This window comes from Anolis sagrei, chromosome 2, assembly GCF_037176765.1.
Source record: "Anolis sagrei isolate rAnoSag1 chromosome 2, rAnoSag1.mat, whole genome shotgun sequence".
NCBI lineage: Eukaryota > Metazoa > Chordata > Lepidosauria > Squamata > Dactyloidae > Anolis > Anolis sagrei.
In genome coordinates this window covers 127,210,443-127,231,862 of record NC_090022.1, presented here as the reverse complement: position 1 = coordinate 127,231,862, position 21,420 = coordinate 127,210,443, and the positions used below count along the sequence as shown (strand labels likewise).

Here is a 21,420-nt window from a genome sequence, read left to right as displayed (position 1 = left end):
TGAAGACAAAAAACTTACCATGGGGAAAGAAGAGTAGTTATAGGTGGATTCAATCTCAAAGTTTTTAAAACGTTAAGTTTCTTAGTAACATTTCTCAATTGTATAGCTGAGAGGGAACTACATTATACCCAAGGTCACCAATGTTCAAATGTTATTAGGCCAAAACACTGGTTTTGGCCCAATAATATACTTTGATGGCAGTGAAGAAAGAAACTGGGCTTTTAAATGATAGGGTAGCCGGATGAAAGGGAGGATTTCAGTCAGGGCACCACAGGAAACTTCCATATAATTGAAGCCACAGATTTGGTTACTGCCAAGAACCATGAGGGAAACAATAAACACAAAGGTGCAGTTTGCAGTATTGGTCAAGCCCACCGGAACATTCCTCTCTCTTTATGGTCCAACTTACCTGTACCTTTAGACAGATTAAGTAAGAGCTCACTACTACATCACCAGAAGCAACTGCAGTAGGGGCACTGGATGGCTGAAATAATTTCTGGCTCCTTGTCAAAGATATAGCTGAATAGCATAACTGAACAGACCTAACTTAGAATATGAGAGCTCATAAGCACTGCTGCTAGGTCAGTCTATGAACAAACTAAGAAGAAGCTCCAACATTAGTTGCAAATCCACAATTGATGGCCCAGACAAGGAAGGGACACAGACAACATGCATATTTGCAAAGCAGAAAAAGCAGCGACTTAGTAGCAGTAGAAATTGCCTCAAGCTTGGAACCCTGAAGTTTCAGTAGCATTGTGTCGCTCACCTTTTATTCCCAAACACTGTACAGAGACTTTCTTTTAAAAGCACTAGATATTCTCAGAAACCTAGGCTGTGCCTTAGCTTTTTATTCTGATGAAGATAAACGTCAGTCAGGACTTTTCTGATGAAAGGGATTCTATTTATGGCTGCTGTCACTTAAGTGGAAGAATATCCCTGCTTTCCAGAAGTTACTTAACATCTCTGAACACACATCAGAACGACATATGCAGAGAGGCTCCAATGTATAATACCAATATGACTGACTCTTCCAGTGATGCATTGGGGAAGAAATGCATTGAATTGAACAAAACTGCCTCTTTGGGGAACAGAGGTCTCTCAGATGCATGTCTAGGAATCTTTTAATGAGCAAATCCTGCTTATGTGGCTTGTGAAAGACAAGAACTGGCTCTCACCAAAACCAGAGCCATATTTAATAAACTCAGAAATTCTTCTAGAAATAGAACATGACTCTTTAACCACTGATCAATTTGTCTTTTATGGTGTAAATAAGATGGAATGTGTGTGAAAGCAGCAGCCTGCCCAGCACCGAAGGTATAAGATATATCTTGTTGGTATGTAGCCCTGAACTGGTTCTCTCTATACGATAATGCAAAACCCAAGAGCTCCCTGCAGCAGCAAACTGCAAGCCAACTCTCTTGCTTGCAAGCAGCATCAGCATCAAACAGACTCACTTAGATTTAAGGGGCCTTCTTCCTCCGGCTGCGGCCACTGTGCGTTAGGAGAACTCTGCAGAGGGCTCAGCGGTAGCTTGGGGCTTTTGTCTTCAGGGTTCTTTGGCAGAGGAGAACCAGGCAGAGCAGGAGCCACTTTCTTGAGAAGGGGAGATGCTGGTTGGGCAACATTCTTGGGGGTGAAACCTGGAGGGGATTTGATTGCTTTGTTTACAGGTGGCTCCTGGGGCCATTCTGGAGCTTTGCTGAGAGGCAGTAGTGTTGGCCGTGTGGACCCTGCAGTCCCTTCTTTGGGAGAAGCAGATTTTTTGCTAAGACCTGGAGAGATGGGGCCGCTGTCCACTTTGCCCTTCTGCTTCATCAGTTCATACAGTAAATCGATGGGAGCTCCACTGCTCTCAGACTCAGCCACGCCAAGCTGACGTAAGTGAGAACGGGCATGACTGGACAGGCCCTTGCGTGTCTCGAAGCAGGTGCCACAGACCTCACATGTCGTGAGGTTTGGTGCTGGAAAGAGGAGAGTGACTTATTGAGACAAGGTTAAGCTGAACTCACATTCGTCTTTGCTACCAGCCAGCAGACCCATGGTGCACACCATGCTATCTTGATTTGGGCCTCTATGATGGTATCAACCAACGAAATGCAATCTTGGACATGCTAAACACACGTCTACACTTCCAGTGTATTTAGCCAGGGACGATTTCGCTAATGATTGGGGTGAGTTTAAAAGGGTACTCGGTAACCAAGTTCCTTTAAGAAAGAAATCAACATTTTTAATTGCCAGTCTACCATAACACTAATACATGAAACATATTCACACACAAAACTACCCCAATACTAGCTAAGATATGGAAATCCACAGGGTAACATCCTCTTCAGCCTTCCTCTTAACACAATATTGCAATTCTAATTTTCAAGCCTATTTCAAATATAACCACCCACTGTAACCAAGGAGCAGGAAATGTCTTCCACCAAGAGAGATTCCACCAAGAAAGAATGGGAGAGAGGGCCACTTCAGCTTGGTTTGGCCCCTTCTTTGCCTGAACTGTTTCCACTCTATTTAGTTATAAAAATACTGTCTAACTTTAAGAACTGATCACTTGTTTCCTCCACCACCCTCCTCATCCTTTCCCTCCTTTTATGTTGTGTCTTTTAAGTCTGTGAGCAGACATCTTCTTTTTATCGACCTTTCAATGCTGGTCTTGGAATATTGGAGTAAGGGGAAATGCTTTAATACACATACATCATCACAACTGACTATTTGTGATGATCTCAAAAACTGACATTTGAAAAAAGTATTAGTTTCTTTGTTTCATAGAATCAAAGAGTTGGAAGAGACTGCATGGACTATCTAGTTCAACCCCCTGTCATGCAGGAAAAGCATAACTTGACAGAGTACTCCTGACAGAGAGCAAATACAATTTAAACTAGGAAATTTACATTTCTTTTAAGTGCAGTAAGTTTATGCAACATCATGAATAACAGGGGGGAAAACTCCCATACTGCTGCCAGCAAAGCATATTTGCACAAGTCTATTCCCCAACTGTGTGGTTATTTGACTGCTGTCATTCACCACCATGATTTTACACAATACCTTTGAATGATTTTTAAAGTGATACACTGAATGGAAAACACTGTAGTGTTTTACTACACGGGGTCTACAATATACTGATAAGAAATATTTGTTGTTAGATAAGAGTTGAGGAACATGCAGCTCAAACATAGCTTTTTACTCCATTTTATAGCTCACCCTCTAATTCCATGGCTAGATTTGGGTCAACAATAACAAATAAGCTTTTAATTTATTTTGCATTTCTGCCTTAAGAGGAGATGAGCAAGGATAATATGTTTTAAAGTAAATTCAGGATTCAAGCAGTTCAAAAGTTTTAAAAGAAGAGGAAAGCTTCCCATGCACTATTGTTTAGAGAAGAAATGTACTTTAAAAAGATTTTTGCCATCACACCACCCTAGGACCATCAGAAGTTGCCCTTGCCTATATTAGACTTCCAGTATTTAATCAAAGTAAGCATTTTGCACAGAGTTTTGTGGACTTTTCAATATGAAGAATATGGATCATGCAAGTTTGCAAATTCTTTTATCAGCAGTTAGGGAAAAATCAAAAGGAATCATACCACCTTTCGTTAATAATGTTGGTTGAAACAAAATAACTGTATTGTAATACAACAATGAAAGTTTTCAAGAGACCTTTGTAAACTCAGATACCACACATACACAAACACACAAAAACTCAGTACCAACCCATAGAAAGATACTCACTTTTGGAATCTTGAGAGTCGGTTTTGTTACTGGAAATTTCAGGAGATAGTGAACCCCCTATTCTATTTGGGATTTGGTCTAATGACCCTGACATGGGACTCTTCTTCTGAAGGGGTGGCGACCCCATCTCCGTAGTAACATTTTCTTCTTCGTCTTCAGAAGCCATAACTAGTAAAAGACAGAAGCGAACATGTAGCTACAGCTAGGAATCAGAAAATTAATAATGCAAAGAGGTTAAGCACATTGCAAATTATTGAGAGGCAAAGTCTGTAGGAAGATACTGAAGTTGACAAAAATTACCACAGTAGTAATGAACCTAGATTTTAATGTCAATAAACCTACAGTAAATCAAACTGTATGTCTGAATAAGAGATCCATCTGATGAACTAAGCAAATTATTAGATAAAAGATGTTCAAAATTTTCAAATCAGTTATCTTGTCATTAGTTACTTCCAATTAGATCAGCCTTTCTCATCCCTTCTATACTCTTGAACTAATTTCCAATTTGGCCCCAAACTGGTGAAAAGTATTTATAAGAACACAGTACTAAGCATCCTTACCTGGAGAGTGCCAACAAGGTGTATGGTTTTATACTCATTTCTGACTTACAAAGAATCTAAGGTGTACCCATCATGCGGTACACCTTGGTAGAAAGGGTTTGCCCTTGCTTGTCTTTCTCTGAGGCTGAGAGAATGTGACTTGCCCAAGGTATCCTAGGTGGTTTTCATGATTGAGTAGGGATTCAAATCCTGGTTTCCAGAGACATAGTTCAACTCTCAAACTACTACACCACACTAGCTTTCCACAGCATGGTGTGTGTATGTGCTTTAAAGTTGCCTGTTGATTTATGGTGATGCTATTAGTATCATTAGGTTTCCTTAGAGCAAGGAATGGCCAGAGAGGTTTTGCAAGTTCTTTCCTCTGAAATATAGCCTACAGCACCAGGTATTCATTGGCCATCTTCCATTCAAGTATTAAGCATGGCTTGCCTTGCTTTGTTTCCAAGATCTGACATGAGCTGGGGCCTTTAGGGCACATGATTCAAATGCAAGACATGTGGGTCAAATCTTGCCACCATGTCATTTTGTGTGGCCCACAAAGCTTTCAATGCCAGGACATTATACAGTCTTACAATTGCAAACAGGCCTTTGAAGGGAAAATGAACTTGACACCACTGCTTTAGCATATTTACCATTCAATGTATTTATTTTTCAGGGCATTACTGAACATTTGGTTTCAATTTGGCAATAGACTCAGCATGGTCAAAAAGAAGCAAGGTGTTTGCTTTTGAACAATTTCTATAATTCACTTTAGGAACTGATTTTTTTTAACAAAGGAAGTTTATTGATATTATAAGTAGCATAAGAATATATATAAAAACATAGTATGGAAGTTATTCTCAAAGCACTTGAGCAAAATAAATCACCACGCACAGATGCTACACTCATACAGTGATTTCCAGCTATAGAGATGGAATCTATCCATATTTTATGAATCTGCCAACAATAGGGAAAAACAGAACAATGGCTTACAGACTGGAAATGCTAAATATAACATATATGCTGGAAAAGACACTGCTGACAGGATACAGTATGGAGAAACAGTAATTTTCAGTTGGCAAAGTGGGGAGGGGGGTAGACAAAAGTGTCTTTATCACCCCACCTCTTTAATTTAGATCACACAGAAAATGAGACTCGTCTCTAGAGGATGAGATGTGAAAAGTGGTGGAAGAAACACCAATAACTGAAGATATGCAGATTATACCATATTAATAGCAGGAAAAAGCACTGACCGTGTAACTATTGATTAACGTTAAGGAAAAAAGTACAAAAGTAGGGTTACAGTTGAAAAAATGAAAGCAAAAGTGATGTGTAGAGAACAGACATAGATATACAGTAATGATAAAGACACAAAAATTGTTAAAAACATATGTTGATAATCTGTTCAGTTATCGATCGAAACTGAAACTGCATTCCCAAAATGAAAAGGACTAAGGAAGACACCTACATAGTTATTAGACAAGATCTTTAAGTGTAAACATATACCTAGGTCAGAATCATCCATGCCATATTATTTCCAATGTCTATGTAAGACAGACAGTGGAGAAAATCAGCTCATTTGACATATGGTTCTGTGGATAATATGGGTTGATAAAAGGATAAATGGGTCCTGGAGCAAATCAGGTCTGAGCTCTCCCTAGAAGTCAAGATGACTAAACTGAGGTGCTTATACTTGGGCACAAAATGAGAAAGCATGCCTCACAGGCAGCAGAATAAGGGGGACCATATTATATCCAGGTAGGCTGATTCAGTCAACAGACTGGGACTCTGAGACCTGTGCAAGGGAGTGGATGCCTGGATTTCAAGTCTGACTCTGAACAAAGTAAAAGAAGGACTGTAAAGACAACTGTCAGGAAGAAAATCAACTCATTTGAAATGAAGTGATGGAGGAGAAGTTTACAGATAATGTGGACTGCCAAAAATACAAATAAATGAGCCTGACAACAAACTAAGCCTGAACTCTCACTATTACAGTTGAGTTTATCATGGGATTACATGACTCACTGGAAAAGAGCAGAATGCTGAGTGGGGCTGAAGGCAGGAGGGAAGAGGAAGGCCAGGCCCAGGTCACAGGTGGGTTGGCTCCATCTAGTAAGGAAGTTCTGGTCCTCGGTTCACAAGATCTGAGCAGGAATGCCATTCACAGCAGGGATGACGCTTGGGGGTGCTTCCTCCTTGTTGGAATTCAACCCCACACCGCCCAAGTCTCAAGTCCTCAATGAGGAACAGTTAGTTTAGTACTGACTAAGGGCTTCCCTTCCCCTGTGTCTTTTATATGACAGTTGGAATGTATCTAATTTCTTCTCTCTTCTCTGTTTCTCCTCTCATTCTGATTGGTTGTTTAAAATGGATACTTTTCTACTGCAAGCTTTTTGAAACTACCTTCTGCCTTCTTACACTTTAGTATAGAGACTTTGAGCTGTGTGCTTTGAGATCTCTCTCTCTGCTTGTATGTCAGGAGAGATGTAGTGATTGAGTTTTTCCCTTTTCAAACCTTAGAAGAGATGGGTGTTAGAGTAGCTCAGACCCAGTTCTTGATTATTAAGAAATGCAGTTATTTCTTTGTAAAGAAACCTTTTGAGATTTTTTTTAAAGATAGGATTTTGCATCATTGCCTGCCGAAGCTCTAAATTCTCACGCTCTGTTCGCTAATGAGCACGTGCTCAACTTTTGTATCCTGTGTGTTATTGGATGCTCTGCTATATTTTAGGGTAGTTCTTCATGGCCAATGTGATGAATCATTGATAGTACTGGCCCACACTTTGTTATGGCAGATAGCCAGCCAACATGGTTCCACTGCATTTTAGGAATTTTATAATTTTCAATTTTTTTATATGCACTAATGATTATACTTATGTCATTGTATTTATACTTATGTATTGTTTTCTGCATGTGGCACTTGGAGTGCTTCTGTGAGCCGCCCTGAGTCCCTTTGGGGAGACGGTGGTGCGTACAAATAAAGTTTATTATTATACTGACACAAAAACACAGTATGACACAGCAAACAAGATATATATGCTGGATTTTGTATCACAAAATCACAATCGAACACTTCCCAAGCATTTAGGGCTGTGTGATATATTTTCAAATGATGCATGCAGATCCAAGTAAGGTGGCCTTTTGCAGTTGACAGATTGTGATTTTGTCAGTGTTTATTGTTTCCAAATGCTGACTGAGATCTTTTGGCACGGCACCCAGTGTGCCGATGACCACTGGGACCACCTGTACTGGTTTATGCCAGAGCCTTTGCAGTTCAGTTTTGAAGTCTTGATAATGGTTGAGTTTTTCCTGCTTTCTCATATATTTCTGTTGCTATTATATTATTGTTGTTGTTATTATTATTGTTGTTTTTCCTAACACTCGTTCGGGCCACTGTAAGTTGGAAGTCATGGAAGTGGAAGAAGAGACCATCCAGCCCAGCCTTCCTGCCAGGCTGGCACACCCAATCAAAACCCTCCTGACAGATGGCCACCCAACCTCTAATTAAGAACCTACAGAGGTGCCTCCACCGCAATAGCCCTTATCCTCAGGACGTTCTCCCAATGTTTTGAGAAAGAACAATAAACAAAAGCAGGGACCTACGAGGAGGCCTCACATCCTTCCTCCTCCGAGGGGAGAGTGATGCTATTTCCTTGCAGTAGCAAGCCCCTCGCTCTTCCATGAGACGCCGCCGCCGCCGCTGCCCCTGCTGCTACCAGAGACTCGGCCTAAACGGGAGGCGCTGGCCAGGGCTCCGGTGCTGCAAACCAAAGCGAAGGCGGCGGAAGGGAAGGGAAGGGAGGGGCCCTGAGGGACGGCGGGCAGGGGGGAGCGACAGGAAAGGGCTCAAAAAGAAGAAAAGGCCCCGCTAGGCCCTGACAAGGAAGGTTTCCCGGGCAGGCAGAGACAGGCAGGCAGGCGGAAGGGTTGGCAGAGAGGGGGCGCCCCTGCCTTCCTTCTTTGCCTTCCCTCCCTCCCCGCTTTTGGGGGCGAAGGGGCGCCGCGGCCTCCCCTCGGGAGGGAAAGAGAGAGGCGGGAGCCTGGCCTTGGGCCCCGCTAATCAATCGGCCACTGAGTCAGCCGGCCGGCCGGCCGGCCGCCCGATCCCGCGCGTGAAGGGCTTACCGGTCTCGGGGGGCGGCCCCGCGCCAGCCTCCGCCTCTCCGCCGCCTTCCTCCTCCTCGCGGGGCCGGGGCGCCACCGCCGCGCCCGCGGGGGCTTTTGTGGCTCGGGGCTGCGAGGGGGTGGGGGCCGCCATCTTGGGCGCAGCACATGCGGGGCCGCAGCCAGGCGGGAGGGCGGAGCGCCGAGGCCCCGGCGGAGCGCGAGCAGGGAGCGCAATCGAGCGCCGAGCCCGGCCCCCACCAGCCAGGCCCAGAGCCCGCGCAGGCAGAAAGCCCTGGCCTCAAGCCGACTCCCCCCGCCCCCTCCGCCCAAGGCAGAACCCTCCTCACGGGAGGGAGGGCAACGCAGGCCAAAGGGCAGACGGGGAAAGCCTCGGATTCTCAGGTCTCCCCAGGAATGCAGTGCTAGCTAAACCACGGCGCCTGCTCTCTCCCTTTGTGAATCATCATCATCAGCTAGCCAGGACCAGGCCCTGATTCTTTTAGCACAGTGGCCCTCAACCCGTGGGTCCCCAGATGTTTGGCCCTGGTACACTGGCTGAGATTTCTGGGAGTTGTAGGACAAAATATCTGGGGACCCACAAGTTGAGAACCGTTGTTTGAGTAGCTGGCCCACCCTAACTTTCTGCACAAGACTAGCAACCACATTTATAACACCCCCCTCCAAAAGAGACTATTTTGCCTAGGTTCCCTTTTGGGTTCCGCTCCGATAACACAGCAGTACCCTAATTAGAAAAAAAGTTATTTAGCATTTTTCTATTTCACTATCAAGATGTTCAACACTATTTCAACCAAAACACTATTTTACTGGAGCAGCGTACCGGGAGCATACAACCCCCATTATGCCAGCTCCACTGGCTGCCAGTCTGCTGCAGAGCGCAATTCAAAGTGCTGGTTTAAGCCCATAAAGCCCTAAAGTGTTCTGGCCTAGCTTACCTTTCCAGACATATCTCCCCCAGTGATATTAGAGCAGCTCCCTTTCTCCTGGCCTTCAGAAGGAAAGTGAAAACCTGGCTTTGGGATCAAGCCTTTAGAGATTAACAATAGCGCAATAATAGTTACAGGATATGTGCAATGATTTTTGGAACAGCCCCTGATCAAGACTGGATTGCATGATTTTAATAGTGAATGCAATGTTTTTGTATATTTAAATGTGCTTTAATTTTATTTTTAAATTTTGACTTAAATGTATTTTAATTGTATGTTGTCTGAATAGTTGCCCAAATATATAGCCACCTTGAGGCCCCTTTGGGGTAGAAAAAGGCAGGATACAAATACAGTAAATAAATAATATGCACATGAAAAAATAGGAACCGCGCAGCCTGTACTTGAAGTGCTTCCCTTCCCAGTGCTGCCACCTTAACTCTCCAGATATTGTCTGAAATTGATTGAGCTCACTAGTCTTCGAATGCTAAGGATTCTGCTGAACATCCAGTCTCGATGTGAGGTTGGGGCAGAAAAGGTAAAAGATGCTTTTATTTCTCACAACTTTCTCTGGAAAGTCATCTGTGACTAAAAAGCTGTCCAGATTTCACTTAATGGACAACAAAGCCAGAATATGAAACAGAAAATGGCCAAGGCGCGCACATGTGTGTAGTTTTGACTCCAGCAGAGCCCCTATTAGCATCTTCAGGCTTCACACTACTTTGAAAGCCTATGGTCATCTATGCTTGCAATATCTGCAGAACAATCTTGCAAAGATACCGTTGGAGGGATGGAAGCTCCCAGTGGAGGAATGAGAAATGTGGCAAAGAGGTTTCATCTTCTAAGATCTCTACCACAAGAATGGGGGGGGGGGGGGGGATTAGTTGTTCTTAAACTCTTGTTTCTCCAGATGTTTTGGACTTCAGCTGCCACAACCTCTAATTTCTGGGAGCTGAAGTCCAAAACATCTGAAGGAGCACGGTTTGAGGAATACTGCTCTACACTAAGGCACAGAGCACAGGAAATAACATTAACTTGAATTCATAATACAGCAAAGCAAATATAATAGGCATCACTGAGTCTGTGGGATGAGTCTCGTGACTGAGATGTAGTAATGGATGGTTTAAGGTGTAGCACTGTATAGCAATGATATTTACACCTGTAAAGAGATGAAAGACTTAAATCCTGGAAGAGAAATAAACTAAACAGAAAAGAAGGTGTAGCACTGTATAGCAATGATGTTTACCCCTGGGAAGAGACCAAAGATTTAAATCCTGGAAGGATTGTTGAGAGCATCTGAGCAAAAATTAAAAGAGAAAGTAAAATAACGTAGGTATTATTGTGGAGGTCCACTACAAACTGAGGATGGAACAGGTGACCAGCATTTCAAAAAGGAGAGCAATAGTAGATATGGAAGATTTTAATTATCTGAATATTTGTTGGAAGACAAATCCTGCCAAGGTGACAAGGTCCTACAATTTCCTTAATTGCTTTACAGACACTCTGATGGTCCAGAAGGTGAAAAGACAACAAGGGGATCACCTATTTTAAATTTGATCCTAACCAACAGTGGTGACCTGGTCAATGGAGTGAAAGTGGTAAGATCCTTAGGAGAGAGTGTCCGTCTTCTCCAGGAGTTTGCTATAGAGAACAAAGGTGAAGAAGCCAGGCATGGTCAGACAAGCATTCTAGACTTTAAGAAATCGGATTCCAGGAAACTTAGGTGTTATCCCATGGGAGGCGTTAATGACAGATAGGAATGAGATAATGATGGCATGGTCTCAAACAGCTCCAATTTGGAAGAAAATGGGAGATGTCTAAATAAACCAGGAAGGAAATCTAAAAATCTTTCAGCTGAGCTAGTCAGCATATGTAGGGAGAAAATCAGAAAAGCGAAATTGCAGAACAAGCTCAGGTTTGCTAGAGAGGTAAAAAAGATTAAAATAACTGCTTTGATTATGTCTGGTGAAGATGGTGAAATGCTAACGGGACAGAAAAAAAGCAGAATTACTCAATACCTTATGTGTCTCAGGCCCTTTCTACACTGCCCTGTATCCCAGGATCTGATCCCAGATAATCTGCTTTAAACTGGATTATATGCATCTCCAATGCCAGATAATCTGGAATAAGCAGATAATCTGGGATCAGATCCTTGGATATAGGAGCAGTGTGGAAGGGGCCTTAGTCTTCTCCCAAAAGTAAACAGTGCTTAACCAGAGCAAATGAATCAGATGATGCAGTAGGGGAAATGCAGCAGGTAGTAGCATATCTAACTGTTCTTAGTGAATCCAGATCTCCAGGGTAAAGTGAATTACACACAAGAGCATTCAAAGAACTTGCAGAAGTCATCTCAGAATCATTGGCAATAATCTTTGAAAATTCCTGGAACGTGAGAAGCTGCAGCAGACAAGAAGGGTAAATGTCCCATCTTCAGAGAGTTGGAAAAAGAGGATAAAAGAATTACTGTTATGTCAGCCTGACATCAATCCCAGGCAAGAGCCTAGAACAGATTATTAGACAGTCTTAGAAAGGAATACCATGATTACTAGAAGTCAACATGGGATTCTCAAGAACAAATCATAGCAGATCTTTCTTTCTGTGTGTGTGTGTGTATTTTTAGGACTTAGACACAAACTTTGTAGATGAATGCAATGCTGTGGTGTAGCACATCTTGATTTCACCTTCACCCTTTCCAGGAGGACATATTGCTGCTTGTGCCTACACTGTGTATGCCTGTGTAAAGAACAAAGCCATAGTGGGGAGCCTTTACACAGTTCCCCACTGGGCTCAAAAACATTTTTTCTCAACACTGAACAAATGAGCATTGCCAGGTAAATTTAGGAGAATGTGACATTCATATGAATATGGACAGCACACTAAAATGCCTCATATACAGAGTGCCAAAAGGTACCAACCCACATGCTAGTATATGCCATAGATAGAATACACCATTTGGACACATTTTGGTGTCCAAATGTTAGTCCTATTTCTTGGTATATTTGACCTGCCAATTCCAAGAATGTTAACGGTTTCCCCCTATAAGCTCTAGTTTTTGAGATACAGGACACATGCCATCTACCAGTCACCATCTGCTTGACCATAGAAAACTATGATAACCTTATCTAAGGTTGGGAAAGCAGAGGGAACCATCCTCCTTCGTTCCCTATCGTCTTTTCCTGTCTTCTGGCATGTCCTCCCATCCCATGTGGTTTCCCGTCCTTTTCCCACTTCCTCACCACACTGAACTCCTCCAAAGACACTCTGAGCTCCATTTCTCCATGCTGGCAAAATGGAGCCCAACAGAGTCCCACCGAAAGTTGCCCTGCTCTGTGAGATTCTGTTTCAACAACTGGGAGAAGACTGTGGCTCATAAAGTCCATAGAAACTAAGAGCTGATGCAGTGCCCCAAATAACCCCAGGAATAGACCTAAAAATTAGGACATCAAGAGTTTTTGGTGGGTTGGTCTGTGTTATTTTCTCTTATTCTTATTTCACTGTATACAATATATACTTGAAACCTTTAATGATAGCTATACTGTTGTTTAATAATTACTCAGAGGAAAGGCATTTGGATAGTAGAAGGAAGCATGGTACCTATCAACATATAGGCAGCTGAAAAGATTACAGTCCTTCTTCTAAGATGTGCAAACTCAAAAGGTAGGAAAAGGTTTCTAAATTACGTTAAAATTATAGGTGAAAAATATGTCAGTTTGTGAGGAGTATGTCTAATAGATTCATTTAATTGACCAATGAGGTTCAGACTGCTGCCTGTAAATGACTTAACATTGCTAGTATAGAAACAAGTTTGTTTTTTAAACAAATCTATAAAACAAAAATTATGATGGTATGACAATTGAAAATTCCATTACAATTATGTACTTCTAATGCCTCATGGTTAAACTGTGAATTAATATTAGTGACCTTTGTTATTTTTCCCCGGAATTCATACCTATCACACGAAAGTTTTGTCAATGTGAAAATCACAGAAATATGCTAGGGCAAGCAAGCTGTATAGACAAAAATCTAACGTTAAGACAGCAAATTGTCACTGTTGTGAACAAAACAACTCAAACCAGAATATACTGGCCTAAAACATGATGTATCAAATTCAGCCAAAGATATTCTATCCTGATATTTTTCTTTTCTCTCTCTCAAATAAGTATAAATTTTGAGGAATGCTTGATGCAATGTCAGGAGGAAACACTTCATGTTATATACATGCTAACTAATGCATACATTACAAGGAGAATAATTGTCCCATTCCTATTTGGGCACTACAATGTCACTGTCCAGGCCCAGTGGCCTGCTGATAGGAAGAAAAAGCAAATTTTATACTGCTCACATGTGTTACACTCTGTAAGAACCAATCTTTACCAAAGTTTTCTACAAAAGTGTGCCTTTTCTAAAAGTTATATTCTTTGGAAATGTCTCAAATGACATGCTTCATTGTTTTCTATTCTAGCCCCATCACCTTCCTCTCTGTTAGCTTGCTTCTAATATCTGGACAGGCATTAGCCTCCTCTCCAATAGATATGAATTAGAATAGCTGGGAGAGTGGTGAAAATCAATGATCAGGACATAGTTTTTTCCCGCTACCACATTAAGGCCTTTAGCAGGCTCCTAGGAAAAATGTGAATTCTACATTTTCTCCTCTGGGAAGAAAATGCACTTCAGTTTACCATTACAACAAACACCATCATTTTATTCATAGGGAAAGTAAAGGAATACAAATGCTTACTTTTACTTTCACTATTTCAAGGATACGTGTAAAGTTTAAAAACTGCTTACCATCTCTGAAGGACTGCATGGGCTCATCTCCCCAGGAAGGAGGAAATGGGGAAAAGGGTGATTGTGAAATGCTGCATTCAGATATGGGGGTTGTGCTTTTGCAGGGCCTAAAGCCAAGCATCTCTCTGTCTTGATTTGGAGATGAAGGATCAGTTCCTAGTGCAGATTGAAGCATAGGATGTTCTGAAGAATTGGCCAATAGCTCCTTCAGGATGTTAATTGGTGAGATGGTAAGTTCCCAATTGGTGATACCAAAATCTCTCAAGTGGGCCCTGGCATGACTGGATAAGCCTGCACGCGTGTCAAAGCCAGCCCCACAGAATTCACATCTCATTAAACTGAAGGTACCCGGATCAAAGTTTGCAACTGTGAAAGAAAGAATCACAATCAGTGTCATGCTAAATTATAAAGCTTCTGCAATAAGTAAGATCAAGAGACCACCCACTAGACTATGTAATTAAACACACAACACCATGACAGTCATCACCAGGAACCTGTAATATTTGCTTGCGAGAGAGAATATAGGGGAACATACATACCCATCTTCACAGGAATGAAAAATATTTTTAAAATTGCAAAATTTGTAAATTGAATACATACTACCTTTTTTCTTCTTCTTTTGGAAGGAAAATTTTTGCTCAATAGCTTTCACTTCTTCTGCAGAGATGAAGTGACGGACATTGTAGCTCACACCCACCCTGTTCAGGTGGCCCCGCACGTGATTGGCTAGGCCAATCCCATTGTGGAACCTGTCAGGACAGTATGGGCATTTCCTCTCCTCATTCTTCAACATCGACGAATCTGCATCCAGAAGGTCATCCAGTTCTAGAGATCCTTCTAGAGAGGAATCTAATAGGAAGACACCTAGGGGAGGGGACTCATCCATTCCAAACTCTCGGGAGAGAGGCAACACCTTTTTTTTGAGAGTTTTCATCTTGGGTCGTTTCACCTTTCTGCGATAAAGATTAATCTCCTCAACAATTACAATAGGAACCATCTGACGTAACTGGTGCTGCTGTCCTGCTGATGCTACTGAAAAATCTATTGCTTTCAAAGTGCCCCTGAAAGTCCTTTTGAGGTCCAAGGCGGACTGAGGAATAGCAAAGGGCCTGAAGTATCTATTCTCTGCTAACTGTATTTCTGTTGCTAAGGGGAATTCTTCTTCCATACTCCTAACATCATTTATGGGTAACCACTTGTGCTGGAGTTCTTCTAACACACCTGGGTGGCTTTTGGCGTTCTCCCTCTCAGAATCAAGTGGCAGCATTGTGCTTTTATTCCTTTCTTTTAGGGCATGTGGAGAGTAAGCGTTTGCTGAGGTAAGAGAGGACATCTCCAAGATCTTCTGTGAGGAGGTATAGGGAGCTCGTTTCCTAGCCCGAAAGCCAGGCTTTGGAATTTCTTTCTTATTACTGCCATTACTTTTATTAAGTCTGTGATGGCCCCCTAGAAAGGCAGGGGGAGAGTCATAGTGGGAAATGATCTCACCGTGGGATTGGGGAAAGAATCTGTCTGCTTTGCTCAAATAATCACTTTCTGAAAATCGACTGGACCTGTTAGGGCTGTAGGTATCCCTACTAGTTCCAGGCTGATTCATATCTGCTTCAAAAGTCTCTGTGTTCCATGGCAATTGTGAATGAGTGTATTTCATGTGTTCTTTTAAAATATTGTCATTTGGGGCAGGAAAGCTGCAAAGCATGCAAGTACTATGACCTTTGTTGCTACTGTGCATATGTGTCGTTTGAGGAAGACACTCATTTGACCGGAAGTGTCTGTATATATTGTGAATGGAGCTGTCTCTTGGTTTACTACCACCAGAATTGCCAAACAAGTTCACATGCTTCAAACCTTGGTCCTTCCTCTCCCTGACATGCATTTTTGCATGCTGGACAAACACCTTAGAGGAGTTAGTGCCAAACACACATTTTGGGCATTGTAGCCTGGCATCACGTCCTTCATCCGGAAATTCATCAAGCTTCTGAATTTCCTCAATTATTTTTTCTCGTGACTCCTGATGGAGTCTCCTGTGCTGCTCTAGAGAATCAATGTCCCCAAAAGCCCATCCACACTCATTACAAGTCAACTGACATTGATCTCCAGCATCCTCTCTGTCTTGATCCAGATCTAGTCCTCTGTTATGTTGAAGCATGTGATCCATCAAATGTTCCTTCATCTTAAAATAGATGCTGCACTCAATGCATGTATACACAGTGGGATCCTCCTGGCCTACATCCTCTTTCCCCTCTTCCTCCAGCACGAGATTGGATATATAGGGCCTTGTCTCATCATCATAAGTACTGCCAGTAGGAGACTCTGCAGACCTCGGGCGAACATGTTCCACAGTATCTCTGCCCCTAATGCTCCAAGTGCGTTTACGGACAGCCAGGTCCGTAGCAGTTTGAACCCCTGATGTCTGCAATGCCCATTCAGCTTTGTTGACAGGACTTACATCACCCAAATCAGAGTTCATTGCCTGCCCTTTCCTTGAGGAGGGTGCACTCTCAATAGTCTTTGTTTTACTTAGGTGAGGTTTCAGCGTTTTTCTAAATACTGGCAGAGCCAGTAAAGAAGCTTCTCGTGCCAACTGTCCCCTGACAGATAGGTTTGTTGCTACATCTGTTGGCTTATTTATGCTTCTATAGGGAGGACCAAGCCCTTCATTGTGCTCAGAAAGCCAGTCAAGTGTCTGAAAGCCCTTATTTTCCAATTCTTGCTTTCTGTCTAAGTGCTCTTTGCTGAAGGATTCTAGCTGCTTTGGTTCATTGCTGTGATAACTTTCATCCCCACTAACAGTCTGTGCACCATCAAGTTGTGGAGAAGCTTCCCCAGCTGCCATTCCATGTTCTAAGTGCTCAAGCTCCCCTTCTTGATCATCAGTATTAATTTGCACAGTTTTCATAATGTTAGATTCCACTGCAGAAGTGGGTTCTTCTGAGTAAGAAGGATTTTGCCATGAGATATCCTTAGTGCTCTCTGAATCCTTCAAACCAGGGAGTCTTTCTAAAGTGCTTTCTTCTTTGGAGACACTGCCCACTGTCTCCTGTGTAGAGTAGTTCCACAAAACAGTCATGCTTCTTTGATCCGCTGATCTTCTTGAATCTGCTTTGTAACAGCCTTTCCTAAATTTCAAACGGTGCTCTGCCTTGCTGCTGAAATGAGAATGGTGAACACACATTAACTAACAATTGCAATACAAATGCAATGTTTAAATTATTCACAGGCTTATAATCATGGATTATGAAGCACTATTGCTTGGAGTCACAGACAAGATCATGCATTTGTCTTAGCAGCTGTGTGGAAAACATATGTCTGCTCACATCCTCCTGCATGCTTACATCAACAGAACACCAATCATGGAAGAATAATTGTTCCTAGCCTTAGTAGCAGGATAGCAGAAACACCAAAGCCCCTCCACTAGCTCAGCCAATTCCTTTCCAAGAAATGTCTCCTCAGTGCTCATCCTATTTTTTTCGTGATACAACTAGAAGGTTTTGTTATCTGTGTTCACTTCTTCATTCTCCTTATTCATAGCCAGATCGTGTTTTCCTATTTTATATTTCCACTGTTGCTTCATATATTCCATAACCGACTCAACAACTGTGTCCAATTGCCCTAAAATAACATTCTCCTTTAGTATCAACTCAGAACAATCTAGTGATGGCAAGAGCCTTAATTTTGCCAAGCAATTCAGGAATGCTTTATGTTAGGTTCTGACCGTATTCACAAAAGACCTAGGAAGAATTACTAAGAGCAAAAAGAAACCAACATTTTTTGTATTTTCACTATGGGAATCTTAGAAAGAGGTGTCATAATCAAAGTTTCACTATCTATTAACGGTCTGCCTAGTGTTCTCATACAAAGATCTCAGATCAAACTACACATGCATTAAGAACATTTGGCATTGGCTTTCTTTTCAAAAACAGCTTGACCACAAACCTATCTGAATCAGGACAGTGGCATGCTGGGAAAGAGTTTAACACTTTCTTTGCTAACCCCCCCCCCCCCAAAAAAACCTATTATTATCGTCCTCCAGGTTCAGTAAAAAAAACTTTGGGGGAAAATAGCAATGAGAGGATTTTAGTTAAGAAAACTGTACAAGGAGGAAAGTGATAACCCCCTTCTTTGTGTACTACAATGTTGATTTAGACCAAGGGTCCTCAAACTAAGGCCCGGGGGCCGAATACGGCCCTTCAAGGTAATTTACCCGGCCCTTGCTCAAGGTCAGTCTAAGTCTGAAATGACTTGAAAGCACACAACAACAACAACAATCCTATCTCATCAGCCAAAAGCAGGCCCACACTTCCCATTGAAATACTAATAGACATATATTTATTGAAATTGTTCTTCATTTTAATTATTGTAATGTCTAGATTAAAATGGGTTTCCTCCCTTTTTTGCACTACAAATAAGATATGTGCAGTGTGTATAGAAATTCATTCATGTTTTTTTTTTCAAATTATAATCCGGCCCTCCAACAGTGTGACCTGGCCCTCTGTTTAAAAATTTTGTGGACCCCTGATCTAGACAAATACTGAATGCCGTTGCTTCTTTCTCGAAAGAAAGAAATCTGCAATAATCATGCTTTAAAAAACACATAGCTAATATCAAATGTTGTCATGCTCTTCTAGCTTGTGGACATTGCCCCATCCCTCCAGTGCTTAAACAATTTAAACTGTACATTTTCAGCACCACAATGGTGCACCCATTCCAGTTCATTTCACACAGAAAGGAGAGGATGTCCAAATAACTGAGAGGAGCTGTATAATCTTTACTGAACACACATGACAATGAAGACTGGAAATCCAATGAACAATTAAAAGTCTTGTGTACTCTTAAATTACACGCATGGTGATGGGCAACCTGGTGTCTCCTAGATGTAATGTACTAGAACTCCTATACAGTCCAACAGCACAGCCAGTGATTAGGAAATATGAGAGCTAGAGTCAACAATGTCTAGATTAAAATGGGTTTCCTCCCTCTGCTTTGGAAACAAATTTCATTGATAACCCAAGATATTATTTCTAGATAAAGATGCCTAGGATCCCTGATCAAGTAGTAGAAACATGTTCTTTCAAATTGCTCCAATGACCTGAAGAGCAAACACAACTGACTTGGGTATGACCCACTTCAAAGGGAGGCTAGGGAAATTTTCCAGGAAAGATTATATGGGCAAAGGCACACATGTTACATTGAATGGTATTATACTAAGCTTGATGTTCCAGTACAAATGAAAGACCTTGGGAACTGGCCCATAGAGATTAGAAATGCCAAACACAGTAATTCTTCCTCCAGAAATTTCAGTACTTACCGGGATTCCTTCCTGCGATCTGTAATGGAGACAACACCAAGAGAAGGACTAAGCTCATCTGCAGGGGAGAAAAAGTAACATCACAGGCTTGATTGCAAAGATGACTACCACGATTTTCAGTGTAATTTACAATCTTGTAATTTTAAAGCTATAAAGCTTTCCAAACAGATAAACCCACCCAGTTTCTGAGCTTTCCTGGGGGCGGTTTTGGATTAGCATGAGATTTCTAACCCACACCATTTAATCCAGAGCACCAACGATTTGATATATAATCATTCTTGCAGTTAAGCAGTTTAAAATATATATATAAATTTGAAAGGAAGCGTGCCCAATAATCTTTTGTGCAAGAAGCCAAATTATTTACGCATACTAGGTTTTGTTCCAGATACCCCACCAAACTGTAGTCTTGCTTTCTACATGAATTGAAAGGCAGCTCATAAACAACATTCTGACCAGGTGCCTTATAATTATAGTGATTTGCCTTATCTGTCCTCTCAGAGGTAGCGGTACTTTGCATGCTAGACTTGTAGAAGTCTGCATAATACTTTAATATACACAAACACATATACAATGCACAGGCCCATTCAGAGCCTGTTAGTTATGATTATATACTTAATTATATTCATCTTCTAGAGTAGTGGTTCTCAACCTGGGATCCCCAGGTGTTTTGGCCTACAACTCTCAGAAATGCCAGCCAGTTTACCAGTTGTTAGGATTTCTGGGAGTTGAAGGCTAAAACATTTTGGGACCCACAGGTTGAGAACCACTGTTCTAGAGCTATTAGAAGGACTAAACTTTCTGAACAACACCGATAATGACTGGAGGAACTGAAACAAATAACTCCAGAACTCTAAATTTAAAGGAGGCAAAACTGATTTAAAAATTTTAAATCAAATTTTCATCTAATTTTTGCAATGTGGAGACAGAAATTCTGAGGTACAACATTTTGGATTGACTCTTAAAATAAGGAACAGTCGAAACGAAACGAAAACCAAAAATCTACTTCTTTGTCCCTTATTCTGACTCATGTCTATCCAAATTTATAACATTCCTCATTGTCCTATTATTTCTAAATGTTTCCCTTTAAATTACTTGAATTATTCCTCTCAGAGGCAGAATTACTCATAGATTTCCAGACACTGCTTGGGTTTAGCATAGTGTTCTAGAGGTTTATCACAAAGTCTGGCACAATTGCTGTATGGGATTGCTCTTATTTTGGCACAACAGGCCAGCAAACAGTACCTGGCCCTAACCTATCCTGAGACAGAATCCATGCAGAACTCCACTGCCTGGATCTGCGCTGAAGTGTATTCTTCTTATGCTGCATTCTCCAAGCACGACTGCATGCAACAGCACTATGTTCTTTTGGCAATGGGCATTCCTTTGCCAGGAACTGACTGCTTCTGCAATGGCTCAAGGAGAAGCCCTATAAAGGTTACTGAAAGCGCTGTGATTTTACATTTCTGTTTGATAAAAAAAAGAGTGAGTCTGGATGACCCATGGGCTTCCTATTTGAAAAAGAAAGAAAGAGGAGAAAGTGGTTTTCTCAATCTGTCAAGGCAATTAGAAAAACACAGAGATTTATGGGGGTAAAGAAGCATGGAACGAACCAGCTAAAGAAGAAAAAAAGTCTTCACTACATACAAGGACTCACACCTACTTTTATGTTAATTTCTTGATGAGCCAATGATGTAATATCATAGCCAATCAACTGAGCTTTTATGAAAATACATAAGGTTATACATTCCTGTTCACATCGCTAGTTTAGAAAAAAGGCACTTTATAAACCTTTTTTCAAAGGGCTTCTTTTCCCATTCTGCAGAATGCTAATTAAACCATATTTGGAAGTTCAAAAAATATCTGTAACAGTTACATAAATTTAAGCCTTCTTTAATCAAAGAGATCAATTTATCATGTTATTTGATTTTCATACTGGTAGGGGTTTCTATGGCCTCACTATTCAAATGGAAAGAAGGAAATTTTGGAAAGACCACAAAACCCATCTT

General features: G+C 41.6%; 1 protein-coding gene across 17 annotated transcripts in view; it reads right to left on the bottom strand.

The window, feature by feature from the left end:
* WIZ (WIZ zinc finger) overlaps positions 1-21,420 on the bottom strand; it is a 71,090-nt gene that overhangs the window by 9,544 nt on the left and 40,126 nt on the right. For 11 of the 17 annotated variants that reach the window (XM_060764444.2, XM_060764447.2, XM_060764434.2 and 8 more), the window contains 5 exons: positions 19,415-19,472; positions 14,707-17,255; positions 14,107-14,472; positions 3,732-3,899; positions 1,455-1,961 (listed from right to left, as the gene is read on the bottom strand). In XM_060764444.2, coding sequence (XP_060620427.2) covers positions 1,455-1,961; positions 3,732-3,899; positions 14,107-14,472; positions 14,707-17,255; positions 19,415-19,472 — 3,648 coding nt within the window. The remainder of the gene's footprint in view (positions 1-1,454; positions 1,962-3,731; positions 3,900-14,106; positions 14,473-14,706; positions 17,256-19,414; positions 19,473-21,420) is intronic. The other 6 variants (XM_060764438.2, XM_060764451.2, XM_060764450.2 and 3 more) reach the window with 4 other exon arrangements.